General features: G+C 49.9%; 7 protein-coding genes across 7 annotated transcripts; 4 read left to right on the top strand and 3 right to left on the bottom strand.

Moving 5' to 3' along the window:
• Positions 1-347: 347 nt before the first annotated feature.
• Positions 348-1398, top strand: COCVIDRAFT_85065 (hypothetical protein; the record flags this gene model as incomplete). The annotated part of the gene is made up of 2 exons (XM_014706713.1): positions 348-623; positions 670-1398. The coding sequence occupies 2 exons, from the start codon at positions 348-350 to the stop codon at positions 1396-1398; spliced, it is 1005 nt and encodes a 334-aa protein (XP_014562199.1).
• Positions 1399-1846: 448 nt separating this feature from the next.
• On the bottom strand, positions 1847-3556 carry COCVIDRAFT_84765 (hypothetical protein; the record flags this gene model as incomplete). The annotated part of the gene is made up of 2 exons (XM_014706712.1): positions 1847-3126; positions 3184-3556. The coding sequence occupies 2 exons, from the start codon at positions 3554-3556 to the stop codon at positions 1847-1849; spliced, it is 1653 nt and encodes a 550-aa protein (XP_014562198.1).
• Positions 3557-3612: 56 nt separating this feature from the next.
• On the top strand, positions 3613-3783 carry COCVIDRAFT_85071 (hypothetical protein; the record flags this gene model as incomplete). Its single annotated transcript, XM_014706711.1, has 1 exon — positions 3613-3783. One exon carries the CDS (start codon positions 3613-3615, stop codon positions 3781-3783), a length of 171 nt encoding a protein of 56 aa, XP_014562197.1.
• A 474-nt stretch (positions 3784-4257) lies between these two features.
• COCVIDRAFT_84790 (hypothetical protein) lies at positions 4258-5520 on the bottom strand (the record flags this gene model as incomplete). The annotated part of the gene is made up of 1 exon (XM_014706710.1): positions 4258-5520. One exon carries the CDS (start codon positions 5518-5520, stop codon positions 4258-4260), a length of 1263 nt encoding a protein of 420 aa, XP_014562196.1.
• Positions 5521-5988: 468 nt separating this feature from the next.
• On the top strand, positions 5989-7067 carry COCVIDRAFT_33073 (hypothetical protein; the record flags this gene model as incomplete). Its single annotated transcript, XM_014706709.1, has 2 exons — positions 5989-6191; positions 6251-7067. 2 exons carry the CDS (start codon positions 5989-5991, stop codon positions 7065-7067), a joined length of 1020 nt encoding a protein of 339 aa, XP_014562195.1.
• Positions 7068-7364: 297 nt separating this feature from the next.
• COCVIDRAFT_22054 (hypothetical protein) lies at positions 7365-10163 on the bottom strand (the record flags this gene model as incomplete). The annotated part of the gene is made up of 2 exons (XM_014706592.1): positions 7365-9886; positions 9956-10163. The coding sequence occupies 2 exons, from the start codon at positions 10161-10163 to the stop codon at positions 7365-7367; spliced, it is 2730 nt and encodes a 909-aa protein (XP_014562078.1).
• A 554-nt stretch (positions 10164-10717) lies between these two features.
• On the top strand, positions 10718-12060 carry COCVIDRAFT_85043 (hypothetical protein; the record flags this gene model as incomplete). The annotated part of the gene is made up of 3 exons (XM_014706708.1): positions 10718-10839; positions 10889-11123; positions 11239-12060. The coding sequence occupies 3 exons, from the start codon at positions 10718-10720 to the stop codon at positions 12058-12060; spliced, it is 1179 nt and encodes a 392-aa protein (XP_014562194.1).
• Positions 12061-13816: the final 1756 nt, after the last annotated feature.

Genomic DNA, 13816 nt, shown 5'->3' with positions numbered 1-13816 from the left:
TCAGTATGAGGATGCGGTGGACTCGACTAAGCCGTTTGTTCGACCGATGGGGGGAGCCACAGCATTCCCTAGAGCTGGAGGGCATCCAATGATTTGTTCCTACGATACAGAATTGGGTATCGCTGTGTGCTGGACTGTGACTTGAAGGTGCACGGAATCGCTGCCGCAGTTGACTCCGACGGTGGCTACTAAGTGAGATGCCGCTCACTACTGATTGGACGACTGGCGTTCAGACCCATTTTTAATAGTGTACAACGCATCTTCGACATTCCGCATCCTCGCAACAGTCATAGAGCAATCCCACTATATTATGATAACCGCTCCCTACAACAAATCTGCATCTCAAAATGGCATCTGAAAACGAGTTCCAACTCTTCACATCACTGCGTTACGATCCACTACTTCTCAAGTCCGAGGAGAACTCGCGCTCGATTCTAAACTTTGTCGCCCCATCGCCATTCTATATGCTTGCATATCATCGAGACCGGATGGTCGAAGCAGCACAGCACTTTGATTTTGATGAAGTACAGAAACGGCTTGAGGATGGTAAAGCTCTGCATGAAGAGTTGTTGAAAAGAACCAAGGCTGAGATAGAAAAGACTGGAAAGGACCGAGCAATGAAGGTATGATACCAAGACATCACATGAGAAAAATATTGACGCTACCCAGCTGCGACTGCTGTTCGACAAGGCAGCAAATCTTACAGTCGAGTTCACAGACGTGCCAACCGTGCCACTTTCTACTCTCTACCCTCCATCACTAGACCCACCAAATGCAAAAGTGCAGCACACCTCTGCAGCAGCTTTCAAAGCATCTCCGCTGACAGGAGGCGCCCTGACCCTTGGTCCCGAAGATTCGCTTCCGGCACCAACATCGACACCCCCGCCCCCACCAGAATGGACAATCAGGCTAGACACTGCACCCACCCCATCTTCCCCATTCACCCTCTTGAAAACGACAAAGCGAGAAATGTACGACCAAAGCCGCGAGCGTGCTCTACCTGAGAATCCCGCAGGTCCCGCTTACCGTGAAGTCATGCTCTACAACGAAGTCAATGAGCTTACTGAGGGTACTCTCACATCACTTTACCTTTTCCGTGGCGGCCGCTGGGTAACTCCTCCTGTTGGCGTGCCATCCGGCGAGTTCACTAGCAAGACGTTGAAAGACGATGGCGCCGATGAAGGAGAGCTGAGAAAACCGTTTGCTGGTCGATGGGGCCATTCAACGAGGAGTGCCAAAGTCGGTGCTGGAGGTCAGAGGGGTACGAGTAGGAGATGGGCACTCGGAAATGGGTATTGTATGGAGGAGCCCGTTAGTATTGAAACTGTGGAGGTGGGCGAGGGTGTATGGGTGAGTAACGGGGTAAGAGGTTTTGGTTACGGGAAAGTGGTGGAGTAGAAGATGGTGTTGCTCTTTTGGCTGCAGAGACTTGTGGTCTTGACAATATCTAGATATGAAAGTTATCTGAGTGAAGATCTGTGGCGCCCCATGCTAAGAGATATTTGGCTGTAACTACTCTTAAAGTGAATTTGTGGAATCGAAGTTGAGTGGTGCGCGGAGTACGAGAGCAGCAAGTGATAGGAATCTGAAGAAGAGGGGTGTGGAGATTGACAGTCTCATTTCAGAGATTTCGGATGAGCAGAAGGGCGTTTTCAGGCCGTTATTATGATATCCATTAAATTGGACGGGTGAAGAATTCAGATTCAGTGAGGTATCTATCAACAACACTCTTTTCACGTCTAAGCTGAAGGGATTTCCCGATTCCTTCGACAAAATATGATACACTCATAACGCATCCATTAGCCGTATTGGCCTGGTCATAACTCAAAACAACTGTCACTCTTCGCTAGTTCTTTTTGCTCCTTGCGCGCCACATCGGGTTCAAATAATAAACAGGAATACCGAGCAGGAAAATGGCACTGAAAATACCCGCCAACACACCAAACGCCCACTTGTATCCATGCTTTGCAACCATGGGCGTGAGTCCATACGTAAGACCAAAGGAAACAATATTCTTGGTCCCCACAACAACAACCAGCGCAGGCCCGGGATGCTGCGCCCCAGCCTCAGACGCAAACGTCGTAGACACGATGAGTACGGCAGTAAACGTGTATTGGAACAGTGTCCACGCCATGTATGGACCCCACCAAGTTGCACCGCCTCCGGCAGTGAAGCCGTAGAGAACCAGCATTGCGGCACCGACTATGCCTGGTGGGATGAGAACAATGAGATGGTGTTCCGGTTTGTGAATGCCTTTGTTTTGTCGCGCAGCGTAGAGAACGAACTTATCGCCGATGAATGTGCAATACACCATTCCGAACACGGCGCCAATGACACCACCGACGTTTATAAGCCCAATGTTCTTGACATCCCATCCGTAGTTCTCGTTTAACACGGCGTTGTACGTCAGCGACATGCCAACGCTGCAGCCAAGGGCAACCGATGAACTCAGGATGGCAAACAGGATACCTGGGGAGGCCAGACTCTGCAGCATATGCAGATACGTCATAACCATAATCTTAACCGGCTGTTTCTGAACCGGTGACCAGGGTCGCAGCTTCTGAAGGTACGTCTTCCGTGGTACATCGGCCTCATTCGCGTCTGCAACGGGTACGCTCAACCCTGCATCGCCCACCCGCGCAAAGTAATCCTGCGCCTCTTCATCCGGGATAACCTTGGTAACCCCAAATTCATCCGTGAAAATCAGTAAACCATCCAAACTAGCCGGCGACCGCGTGAATTGCGTTTCAAAGGCCAGCAAAAACGCAATTACGAGTCCAAACCCGATTGTGATGACGAAAACCCAGTAGTACCACCGCCACCCCATATCCTCATTCAGATAAGTACTCGCCAGGTTGATAGAAGAGCTAAGCGCATTCTGAACCGTCCAGTATAACCCGAAAATCCGGCCGCGCTCGTGCAAGAAGGTGATTTCTGTAAGCATGAGCGGGAGCAGGGATTCGGATGAGCCCGTTGCGAGACCCTGTACGATACGCGATGCAAGATGGCCATTGTAACTATTTTGCACAGCAGCGGCGATAGTAGCCACGAACAAAATTACCATGGAAATGAGGAAAACCGGACGACGACCGTATGCTAATCCTAACGGCAGGATGATGTAGTTTCCTGTCCCACGTCAGATTCTGTAAAATCAGTGTCTTTGGGGTTTGAGAATTACTTTACCTAGTCCAATGCATAGCGTCGGCAGTGTAATCAAAAACACAATCTCATCAGCCGTATACCCCTGCGGACTATACATGTCGAAAAATACATTCAAGATGGCGCCGAGACCGCCGGCAATCGAAAGACCCATGATGGAGAACCAGCAGCAACAGAATATGATGCCGTATTTTTCCCAGCGAGAGAAGTTAAGTGGATCGTTGGGGTTGGATGAGGGGACGGGGATTTTACGGACTTGGCCGTCTTCACGGACGAGGAAGGCGTTGCCTTTGACGTGTGAGTGGCCATCGTCTTTGGAAGTTTGAATATCTTCTGTGTAGTTGATTTCGGCATCGAGTTTGTGGTCCAGCGAGTCGTGTGGGTTTGATTCAGCCATCTTGGATGGATGACACTCGAATAATCGAGTTTCACTTAGTATTTATGCTGAGGACAATGCGAAGAACAGGCGGACACGCCCTTATGCTTAACCTAGCCAGTCATCCCCCCACCCAGCCTGCAGCTGAATCCAGAGGCTGCCATCCTCGAGGAGTATGGAGCCACAATACACGTACTTCTCCACATTCCGCTGCAAGTGGCAGAGGGCTAGACTTGTCTGCGATGTGAAACGGGCGAGTACGGGGATGTGAAAGGGAACTTTCCCTTTACTATGAAGATCGGAGGATAGGTGCCCGAGTCGTGAATCATGTCCTCGCATTTAGAAATGCCGATGATGCGGGGTGAAGTTGAACTGACCAATGGAGTTCAGGTTGTTTGGCCTGCAACAAGGAGAAATATATGGGGAAGATTATTAGTACTAAGGGCTCGAGCAGAAGTCTACATGGGTGATACAAGTACTAGCGCTCACCTCCCGACACGCTAGCTGCCCACATCGGAAGTTGACGAATCGTTCGGTAGATTTTCACTGGTGAGCAGAACAACCGAAGTGGCGAAGGATAGAAGGGTGGTGGGCACGGAATATGCGGGCATAGTAACTAGAAACGAAGTGCTTCGGGACGTGGGCAAAAATACTCCCTCATGATCTCAACTAGTAGTAGTACGTAGTAGCAAGTAGTATTGAAGGAAAGCTCAACACGCCACTCATGCAGTCGAACTAACAGCCCTCGACTTCTGCCACTCCACCGCCCCCTTATACTGGAAATTATAATCCATAAACTCATCCGGTCGCATCTTAATCTCGCTACTCCCCTTCTCCGTCGCCGGCTTCGCCGAGTCACGACTGAACTTCTGGATCAAACTCGCACGCTCATATCGCGCTTCAAACACCTGGTTCAAGCATGCCGTTATCTCTTCTGACTTGGCTGGTAGCCCTTTTAGAGTGTTAAGATATGCACCAAGAGCCTCTGCATCCTCGATCGCCTGACTCGCGCCTTGACCCTGCGTGGGTAGCATGGCGTGTGCTGCGTCGCCGATGAGGATGACGCGGCCGCGGACCCAGGTATCCAGCGGATCGATGTCGCGAAGTTGCCAGAGACCGATGCGGTCGGGGAGCTTGAGCATGTCTTTAGTCCATTCTGGAAAGTCTTTGAACGTCTCGAGCATCTTTTGTGGGTCGCCTTCTGTCACCCATGATTGTGCTTTGTCGGGGTCTTCGTTCATTTTGTCGTCAGGGACGAGAGCAACGACGCTGAATATTTCGCCGTTGCGGGCGGGGCCCATAATGAGGCGGCAGTTGTGGGCCATGAACATTGATGTGTAAGGCTCGGAGGGATTGATGTGGGCTGCGAATTCTGGTGCTTTTTCTCGGATTTCTTGTGAAGTCATCATGAGTCGATAGCATGAAGTGCCTGTAGGCTTGGGCTTGGTTTCCTCTCCTGCTACTAGAGGTCGCAAAACGCTGTGTATGCCGTCGGCGCCGATGATGATATCTGCTTGAATTTTTTCTCCACCTTCTAACTTGATGAGTCCCGCCTCGCAATCGCAGTCGACAACACGGGAAGAGGTCTGCAATACAGGAACTGGTCCACTTCTCACAGGGTCTTTGACGACCTTGGTGAGTTGTGCATGCAAGTCTTGTCGATGCCACATGATGCGGTCAGCTCCATATTTCTTTTGTACGAGCAACGGAATTTCGTTAACCATTTTGCCATCCGAATTAAAGATACGGAATCCACTATCCACCATGCCATTTGAAGCTTCCAAGAGATCGTTGACGCCCCATGTTTCCTTTATAATGCGTGTCGCATTTGGCTGAAGAGAAATCGTTGCGCCAATCTCTGACGACAGTCGTGATTGTTCAAGAATGGTGATCTCGCGATTCGGGCCTCGTAAGGCAATAGCAGATGCTAGTCCTGCGATGCCACTGCCAACGATGACGATCCGAAGAGGTGTTTGTGAAGCCATGATGAGACAAAATAATAGAAAAGACAGAATTAGGTAGAAAAAGAATGGTCAAGATAGGATTGACATGATGAACTTGAAGTTGTTATGCCGAGAGATCATACGTACGCCCACCTCCACATTACGAATGTTGACATACATACATATTCCATCAAGAAGCCGAGGGTTAGTTGCTTCCAGGATTAACAAGATTAGAGTATAGTTGCATGATCAGCACACGGTTAGGAATAGTTGGGGTGGACTTCGGAACGGTTGACATCCGAAACTATTATCCATCGGAACATGTGGGGGTGGAGCCGTGGGCGTGGCGTGAGCCTCATCATGCACAGCCAGCACGAGGTGGTTGCAATTGAAAGATAAAAGCGATAAGACCGACCAAAGCTAAGCAACAATTTACCAAAATCAAAACTTACCGCTTTGGGACGACAAAAGCTCCATTTGCACCTACATCTCATCTCATCTAAGTTCATCATGATCACGACCACGACCAAGGCACCAACCCTCACCTTGAGCGGCGTTCAAAATGTGCCCATGAAGATGGATGGCACAGATGCCAAATTTGGAGACTGGCGAGATGACCTCGCACGGGACGGCTATGCTGTCATCAAAGGAGCTATTCCCCAAGAAAGGGCGTTGAAATACGCAGACCGCATGTTCTCATGGCTAGAAGGCTTGTAAGTTCTTCAGAAACCCGCCTTCCTTACTCATCCATATACTAATGAGACTGCATTAGTGACCTCGGATTCGACCGCAATGATCTGTCCACAGCACACAAGGACAAGCTACCGCTCATCAACGAAAAGGGCATGTGCATCCACTACGCCGTCACACACGAGGACTTTGCTTGGGACATCCGCGGCGAACCAGGCGTCGTCAGTGCTTTTGAGAAGGTATACAACGACAAAGACCTCATCGTCTCCTTCGATGCGATCAACTTTACTTTTCCCGGCCGCACAGATATTGCCCCCAACAAGCCGTGGCCACACCAAGACCAGAACCCAGAAAAGGCCGGATTCCGCTGTCTACAGGGTCTCGTCAACTTGCTTCCCAACGGCCCAGACGATGGCGGTCTCATCGTTTGTCCCGGTGGCCATTTGCTCTCTGAGGAATTTCACGCCGCTATGAAAGACGAGCCACGTATCCCAGCGTGGACACCCGAATGGTTCGGCTTTACAGAAAACGGCATGAAGTGGCTCGCAGACAAAGGTCTCACATGGACCAAAGTCTGCGCGGACCCAGGCGATCTACTCGTCTGGGATAGCCGCACGCCGCATTACAACCTGGCCTCGAAGACTCAGCAACCAAGATTCGCGATATACACGTGCTATATGCCTGTGGCGAATGCTTCGCAGGAGGACTTGGTTCGCAAGAAGGATGCGTATGAGAGGTGGGTTGGCACAACTCATTGGCCGAATGCGATGCATACTGGTTCCAATGTTGCCACAAGGGATGGGGTGGAAGACCCGCACAACCGCTTCGAGCCCGTCAACAAGCCAGTCATGAATGAGCGGACGTTCAAGTTGACTGGCATTCCCTACATCAAAAACTAGCGTGGGGAATGCAAGAAGGATATTTGTGACTGAATTATTTTTCCTCTTCTCCAAGTGCCTATAGCGTATTGCCTGTATGATGTCATTTAGCATCACGAATGATCACTATGATTAGTCGACTTTGTTTGAAGGCATGTAGAATAATGTACTCCATCTTTCTGAGTTTGAATCCAAGGAAGTGAAATGTGGTAGGGGAAGTAGAAAAGTTGAAATTAGAGAAATGTCAGACGTAGTAACTTCCTAGCAAAGCACATGGGGTATCAATGTCGTGCTAAACGCCGCAAATTACACCAACACTCATGCTGCAGAAATGTCACCTTTGGAAGTCTCTCTGTCCTTGTCGCGTTTTTGGGACCCTTTCCTTCGTCTTCGCTCAACCTTGTATACATCGTTGAAATTAATATTAACAGCCAGCATTTTAAGCTCGCCATCGGGGGAGTGCACCAGGTCACCGAGAAGAAGGTTGATCCTGGCCTTGAAGTCCTCAGCCAGATGACTTAAGCGCTTTTGAAGTGCTGGTAGTACGTCATCTTCGACAGACCCAGTCATACCCATTTTCAGCAATGGTGGCGGGAAAGGTGAATCTGCATCCTGGTTGGTAGAAGCTGCACGCGATCGCGCAAAAGGATCTGGAGTCGAGCTACCGTGGTTGTCCTTTTCAGAGAGACCCCACCTGCCGGCTGCGGTTCGCGTCTCAATCTTAGCAGCATGTTCTTGTCTTCGAGTAAACTCTGCAACTGAGCACGAGTACAATCCATCTACCGCGTCTTTGTATGCTAGCATGGTTTTTAGCAGCTCGTGCAATTGCGCCGTGAAATCCGTAGTAGTGCTTCCAAGGAGACCTTTCCTGGTAATGTTGTCGAGGTACCTTGCGTGGGCTTCGATCATGTCATCGAGTGTGCTTTCTGGCTTGTTGAGTGCTCTTTGCAAATCAATCCACGAAGACTCAATAACCTCAAAAAGAATGTAGTGCTGAAGCTGGTTGACAAAGTGGACCATCTCGGCCATAGCGCAGCGCGCTTTCTTCCAGTCAGAGCCCATCTTGTCTGATACAGTGCCCAAAACGCCACGCGCACCGGTCATGCAGCGACGCCATGTAGAACCAAGGGCGAACTCGACACGCTTTACTCTCCATAGGAAGTTGAAGACTTTGAGATATTGCTTGGACCCAAATGGAGTCACAATGACATCTACAGGAGCATCGATCTTGTACTCGAGCGTGAAGACGTCCCATCCAATCTCGCCATGCGACAGCTCCAACATGCGAGAGTCGAGTCGGCGAAGAACATCTGACGTGTCGAATTGTGCGTTGGAGTTTCTGACAGCGTGTTCAAGCTGAGCAGTGAGCGTGTGTCGGTACTGGGTGTTGGCAGGTCTATCGAGATTTGACGAGAGTGATTCCATGAGTACGGCAATGAAGTCACCAGCGCCAAGCAACATGTACTTTTTCAGTGCTTGCAAATGGTCAAATAGCTTGAACTTGTTCGCCATGAGATCAATCAGACGAGCCATGGTGGTCTTGTAGGCGTCGCCGATGGATCTCTCCAGATTTGCGGTATCGCCGTATTGAAGCTCCTTGGAAGCCTTTTTAGAGTATGTGTCAACCCATGCTGCATCTCCGCAGCCATAGCGAATAAAGTTTAGTGTCTTGCCGATGAGGAAGACCTTTTTTGCAAAGTCCTCAGTGACAATGGTAGGAACCATCTTGTCGTTGAGTCTGTACTTATCTTCCCATACACTTGTAGCTCCACCCTTGCCTTCGTTGCCATTTGCTTCGAGAATCTCGTCTTCGCTCTGCTCAGAGACGAAGAATTCTGCAAATGGATCAGCCAGCTCGCCATCGTAGACCCACTGCCTCAGCATGTCATAGAATGGACGGGTGACATCGGAAAGAAGGCGCTCGGCAAAGTTCATGACGTAGGGGTCGCCGTGGTTGAGGGAGAAGGAATGGATGAGTGCAATCAGCTCGCCGCCTTTCTTCTTCTTTGATTCTTCTACCATCAGGCTCATGAGTCGCAGGCCCATTGTCGGCTCTCTGATCCATATGACACACCGCTTGAGAGTGACTCCGGCCTTGCTGGCGCCCTGGTGCGCTGAGCCCTCACCGAGCTGTGCCAAGGCCCTCTTGATCTGGCCTTCGAGCGTAGCAACCAACCCGAGGTACGCCCTCAGCTCCTTAGCTAAAGCTGCGCGGAAACTCTGCTCTATCAGGCCACCCTGGCTCTCATCGACAAACTCAGCAAGTCCTTTGTACAAAATAGCGGGCTCAGCGAGGGTATGCAGGAGGCTGATAAGGGGCACAGGGAGCGTCGGTGGAAGTTTGAGGGCCGTCGAAGAAGGGAATGTCAGATTGGCAGATGAGTAGCCCTGTAACGTGAAAGGGAGCTCGCGTAATAGGGTCGGTTCTGAAGGGCCCAATTCTGGCTTTTCGGCGGAGTTGGCTGTTTTGGCCTGCTGCTCTTTGGTAGTATCTTGGGAGCGTCTCTCGCGCCGTTTCTCTGGCTTTTCGACAATCGTCGGTGGGCGTGAAGGTGCTTTGGGCGAGCCGGCATTGATGGGTAGCTGAGCAAGGCCGGGCTTTGCAAAGGCGTCCTGGAATGCTGGAGCAGAGGCGCGCTTGGAAGGCGTAGTAGGCTCTCGGGGAAAGCTGCGCAGGTCCTGGGCGACAGGCGCATCTGGAACTGGCTCGCCATTATCTGAGAGCTTGTACAGGAAGTAAAGCATTCTCCATTTCTGGTCCAGCACTGTCTGTGTCTCGAGGCGTGAGAGCAAATTATGCAGACGGGCGCTCTTGTGCTGATCGTTGCGTGGGCCCGAGACTGTTCTATGTTAGTGATGCGTTTTTTATTTTCATAATTCACCACATAGAACGCAGCACCATCACTCACCCTTACGGTCCATCAGGCTGGCGATGTGGTGGACATCTGGGACCAGGGCGGGATCTCCTGCCGACGTGAGTTCGTCAATGGCAAACTCAAACGCGTCTTCGAAGCGCTGGTTGGCGGCCTCTTCATCATCGTTGGGATCCTCGGGTACTATGCGCACCAGCAATTCGTTCAACGCGTGTTCGACGCGCTCACGGTGGAGTTTGGCCATGGTGGCGCGTTGTCTGGTTGTGGTGTCGACACTCACCAAACACCATCGCGGCGGGGCAGCGCCCGTGCGCCGCTCCTCAACATCGTCATTGCTCTCCTCCCCCATGCCCCTACACTTTACACACCACTCACGTAGCACCGCCCTGAATCCATCATTTCCGTGCTATCCATGATTTCCATATCTTCCTCTACAAAATTCACCGTCTGCAACCAGCATGGACTACCTTCACTACACATTGACACTCATTCGACCGTCGATGACATTTCCAACACCCTTCACCTTGTTGCTATAACAAATTTAGATAGACAGCTTATGGACAAGTCCAGTTGGAAGCCTAATATAAACCTGGTTATCCACCAAAATTCACTATATCAGTGGCGTTTGCCTCTCTCTCACCTCTGCTACCCTGTCCCTGTGCCTTTGTTTCTCCAGGTGAGAGACGATGTCAGATACAGGCCATCGATACTGCCTATATAGATCTCACCCATACCTATATCTCCCTTCTCTTCTCCTCCAACATCCACCAGAAAGGTCGCTCAATCGGCCAAGACATGATGACTACGCCCTATACTACACCTCCCGGTTCCTCGGAGAGACGCGCCAGCATCGGCGAGACCTCTAACCCGATCGTTATTTCGTCACCTAGCCCCCAACTAAAACCATTCAAGCCGCACCAGTGAGTATATAGTTGTGCTTCGATGCTCAGTTGCTAACACTGCTTCTAGGATGCTCATGCAGACTCCCGTCGAAATCGAGTGTGGTCCAGATCTCTCTATCAAGCTTACTATTCATGAAGAGCTCCTGCGTTGCCATAGCGAACTCCTCCAGGATCGCTTCACCAAGGCCAAGATTCTGAGAAAGCAGTTTGAACAGATCGATCACCTTCGTGACCAGATCGCAGCACATGTCTTCCCAGAGGTCACTGCAGAGGATTTTTCAGCTGGAGATCACGAAGAAAAGGTAAGCTTCCCGAGACAAGTTAGAAAGAACGGACCCCGTAGTTATCATTGACATTACGGACAAAGTCCGTTCGATCCGGCATCAGTTTGAAGACACCATATTAAAGTGACTGTAGGCACTGCCTCTCATTATTCGCGCGCATGAGAGATTCCCTATGCCTGGCTACGGACAGGCTATCAAGAGACTGATCGACGATGCAACGGGAACAGAGGTGCAGTTGAAGCGTGTCAAGACACGCATGCTACACGACGCCATTCGGGAAGAAAATACAAAAGTACGTCTAACCTACATCAATGCCTTCGGTTTGCACGCAATCACAGAGAAACTATTTGCTGGAATCCACCGAATCAACAAGAGGGAATTTGATAAAGCCAAAGACGATGTTGTGCGAGCTGCAGCTCAGAAACGCATCCTTCTACCAGAAGCGGAGCCAGCTACTATTCAATCGGTAATGGGTTGGATCTACAAAGGAAAACTGGACTGCGAAGACCCGCAAGAGCTCTACGACACGCTACAGCTCGCCACACGACTGGGCGTCAAGGCCCTGGGTGAGTCTTGTCACTCCAAGCTGTACAATGCCGCCAATGATAGGATCCAAGACGCCTTAGCCAACGGCATATCGCTCAAAACCCTGTTGGGATACGGGCCTGATCCAGGTGATCGCGTCATGGAAGTAGTATTCAAGCATGCATTCAAGGATAATGACACACCGAAGAGGCTTCGAGAGATGGTCGTCAACACCCTGGCCACCAACCTCAACGCAGCACTGTGGACTGAGATCAAGGACGTGGTCAGCCACAGCATGGCTTTGCAGATCGTTGAGGCAATGCTGGAATATCAAGAGCAAGTTGCAGAAGGTCTACTTGACCATGCCGAGATCAAGCATGAGGATGAAAGAGTTCGTACTGTGTCCCCAATGCCTGCCATCAAGGACTGATCATGAAGATGGATTTGGAGGTGAGGTGGAATTTACTTGGAAATGTTTGCCGAACCAAGCACGATTGGTGCTTTTATCAGCACCTCCACTCAAGGTCTACACACACATTACTGATGCATCTTCTGGTTTCTTTTCTATGAGAAATTGGTTGCTTTCATTGCTTTCTGTCTTCTTCTTTATACTCAGGTTTCACTTAAACTTGATTATCTTCACATAGTTTGTCAGTTTTCCCCCCAGTAATCAACGATTTACAATATAATTCAATAATCTACTATCTTATAATTGAAGACCTCCATCGCTGTATCCCATTCAGTCTAAATCACTGACTCTATGTGCCCTCCATGCCAGAGTTTTCCAGATATGCCTCAACTTTATGTCGAGTTCAATTATCAATAGTCTTCTTACTTGCACAGTCTCGTCGACAGCAATGATGATGTGGAACCAAGGAACAACCCTACATTGTGAACGTTGCTCTGACGAGTTCACGACACATGATGCAGAACTTCATCAGGTTGTCTCACGGCTCAATCCATATTGTCGATACAACGTAGAACCTGTCGCATTAGAGTGCGGCCGAAACATGGAATACCCCGTAAAGATCTACTTAGAAGGATTCGCCTGAAGTTGCTGCAAAAGGTTAGCGTAGGTACAATTAAGGTATTACTGAAACGGGTCTTTGAACGGGCTAGTGTCGGGCGGACGGGCTGCTACAATCACAAACAGAGGTCATGGCTTGTGCTAAGACACTAAAAGGAAATCTTATAGATCTCGATGCTGATGAATTCGGAGATCGTCTGGCATGCATTAAGCATATCCGACGCAGGAGTCAGAATGGGATCGCGACGGATCGGAGTTCTACCGAATAAAATAGCAGTGTTGTTTCAAAGCTTTAGAACAGGACAAACAAGCAAACCCTCATGACATTATATTGATCAAATCGATACTAGGAATATTGAACGTACGATCATGGTGACATACGCGCTATTCTCATCGTGCTTAGTAGTCCGGACCAATTTTCTCCTTTATCAAAGTCCACAATGACGAAGTAGGCTTGCCAGAAGAAACACAAGCATTTTCCCCGACGTCATTCAATCTGAATCTCCACCTCTAAACCTAAGCAATCAAATCCTCTATCTTGCTTTTCTCTAATCTCTATGCAACGTCACTCTTTCCAAGCCCATCCAAACTAGCTTCCACCAAATTTACTGGGCGCCAACCGCAGCACCCTTTGTGTCCACCTCCACACGTCCTACAACTATACCCTCCACCCGGTCCGCATCCTTCCCTACGGGAAACTCCACTGTACAACTCTCTGCCCATACATCTCGTCCATCCTCGCGTCCCCACTCCCGCTATCTCCCCAAGCCACCGAAAACCACACCAAAGTAGTCGTGTGCAACACTCCAAGTCCAAGTCCAAATCTTAACCGAGGGCATTCTTCTTTCGGTGTAACATGCAGGTGCGAATCGATCGGATCTGGGCCGCGGGTGATACGGTGCGGACTCGAGGAAAGGGGGGCGAGGTCCATGTTGTGTCTGCAAGGATACGGGAGGTTCGCGTGGGGACGGAGAGATACATTGAGGACAGTGACACCTGACAGCTAATGACAGCGGGTTATAGTCCTGATATACAATATACCCTTTACTCAACCTTGTCAATCTTCATTGCCGTTTGAACCTCCTTAATCTAGGTCGATCAATTACGAGATTTCGAGCTGAAAAAAAGGCCAACCGGAACTAACTACTAACACCCATAC

Source organism: Bipolaris victoriae (assembly GCF_000527765.1).
Source record: "Bipolaris victoriae FI3 unplaced genomic scaffold scaffold_2, whole genome shotgun sequence".
NCBI lineage: Eukaryota > Fungi > Ascomycota > Dothideomycetes > Pleosporales > Pleosporaceae > Bipolaris > Bipolaris victoriae.
The sequence above is the reverse complement of the archived record's forward strand: the minus strand, read 5'-3'. Positions and strand labels throughout refer to the sequence as shown.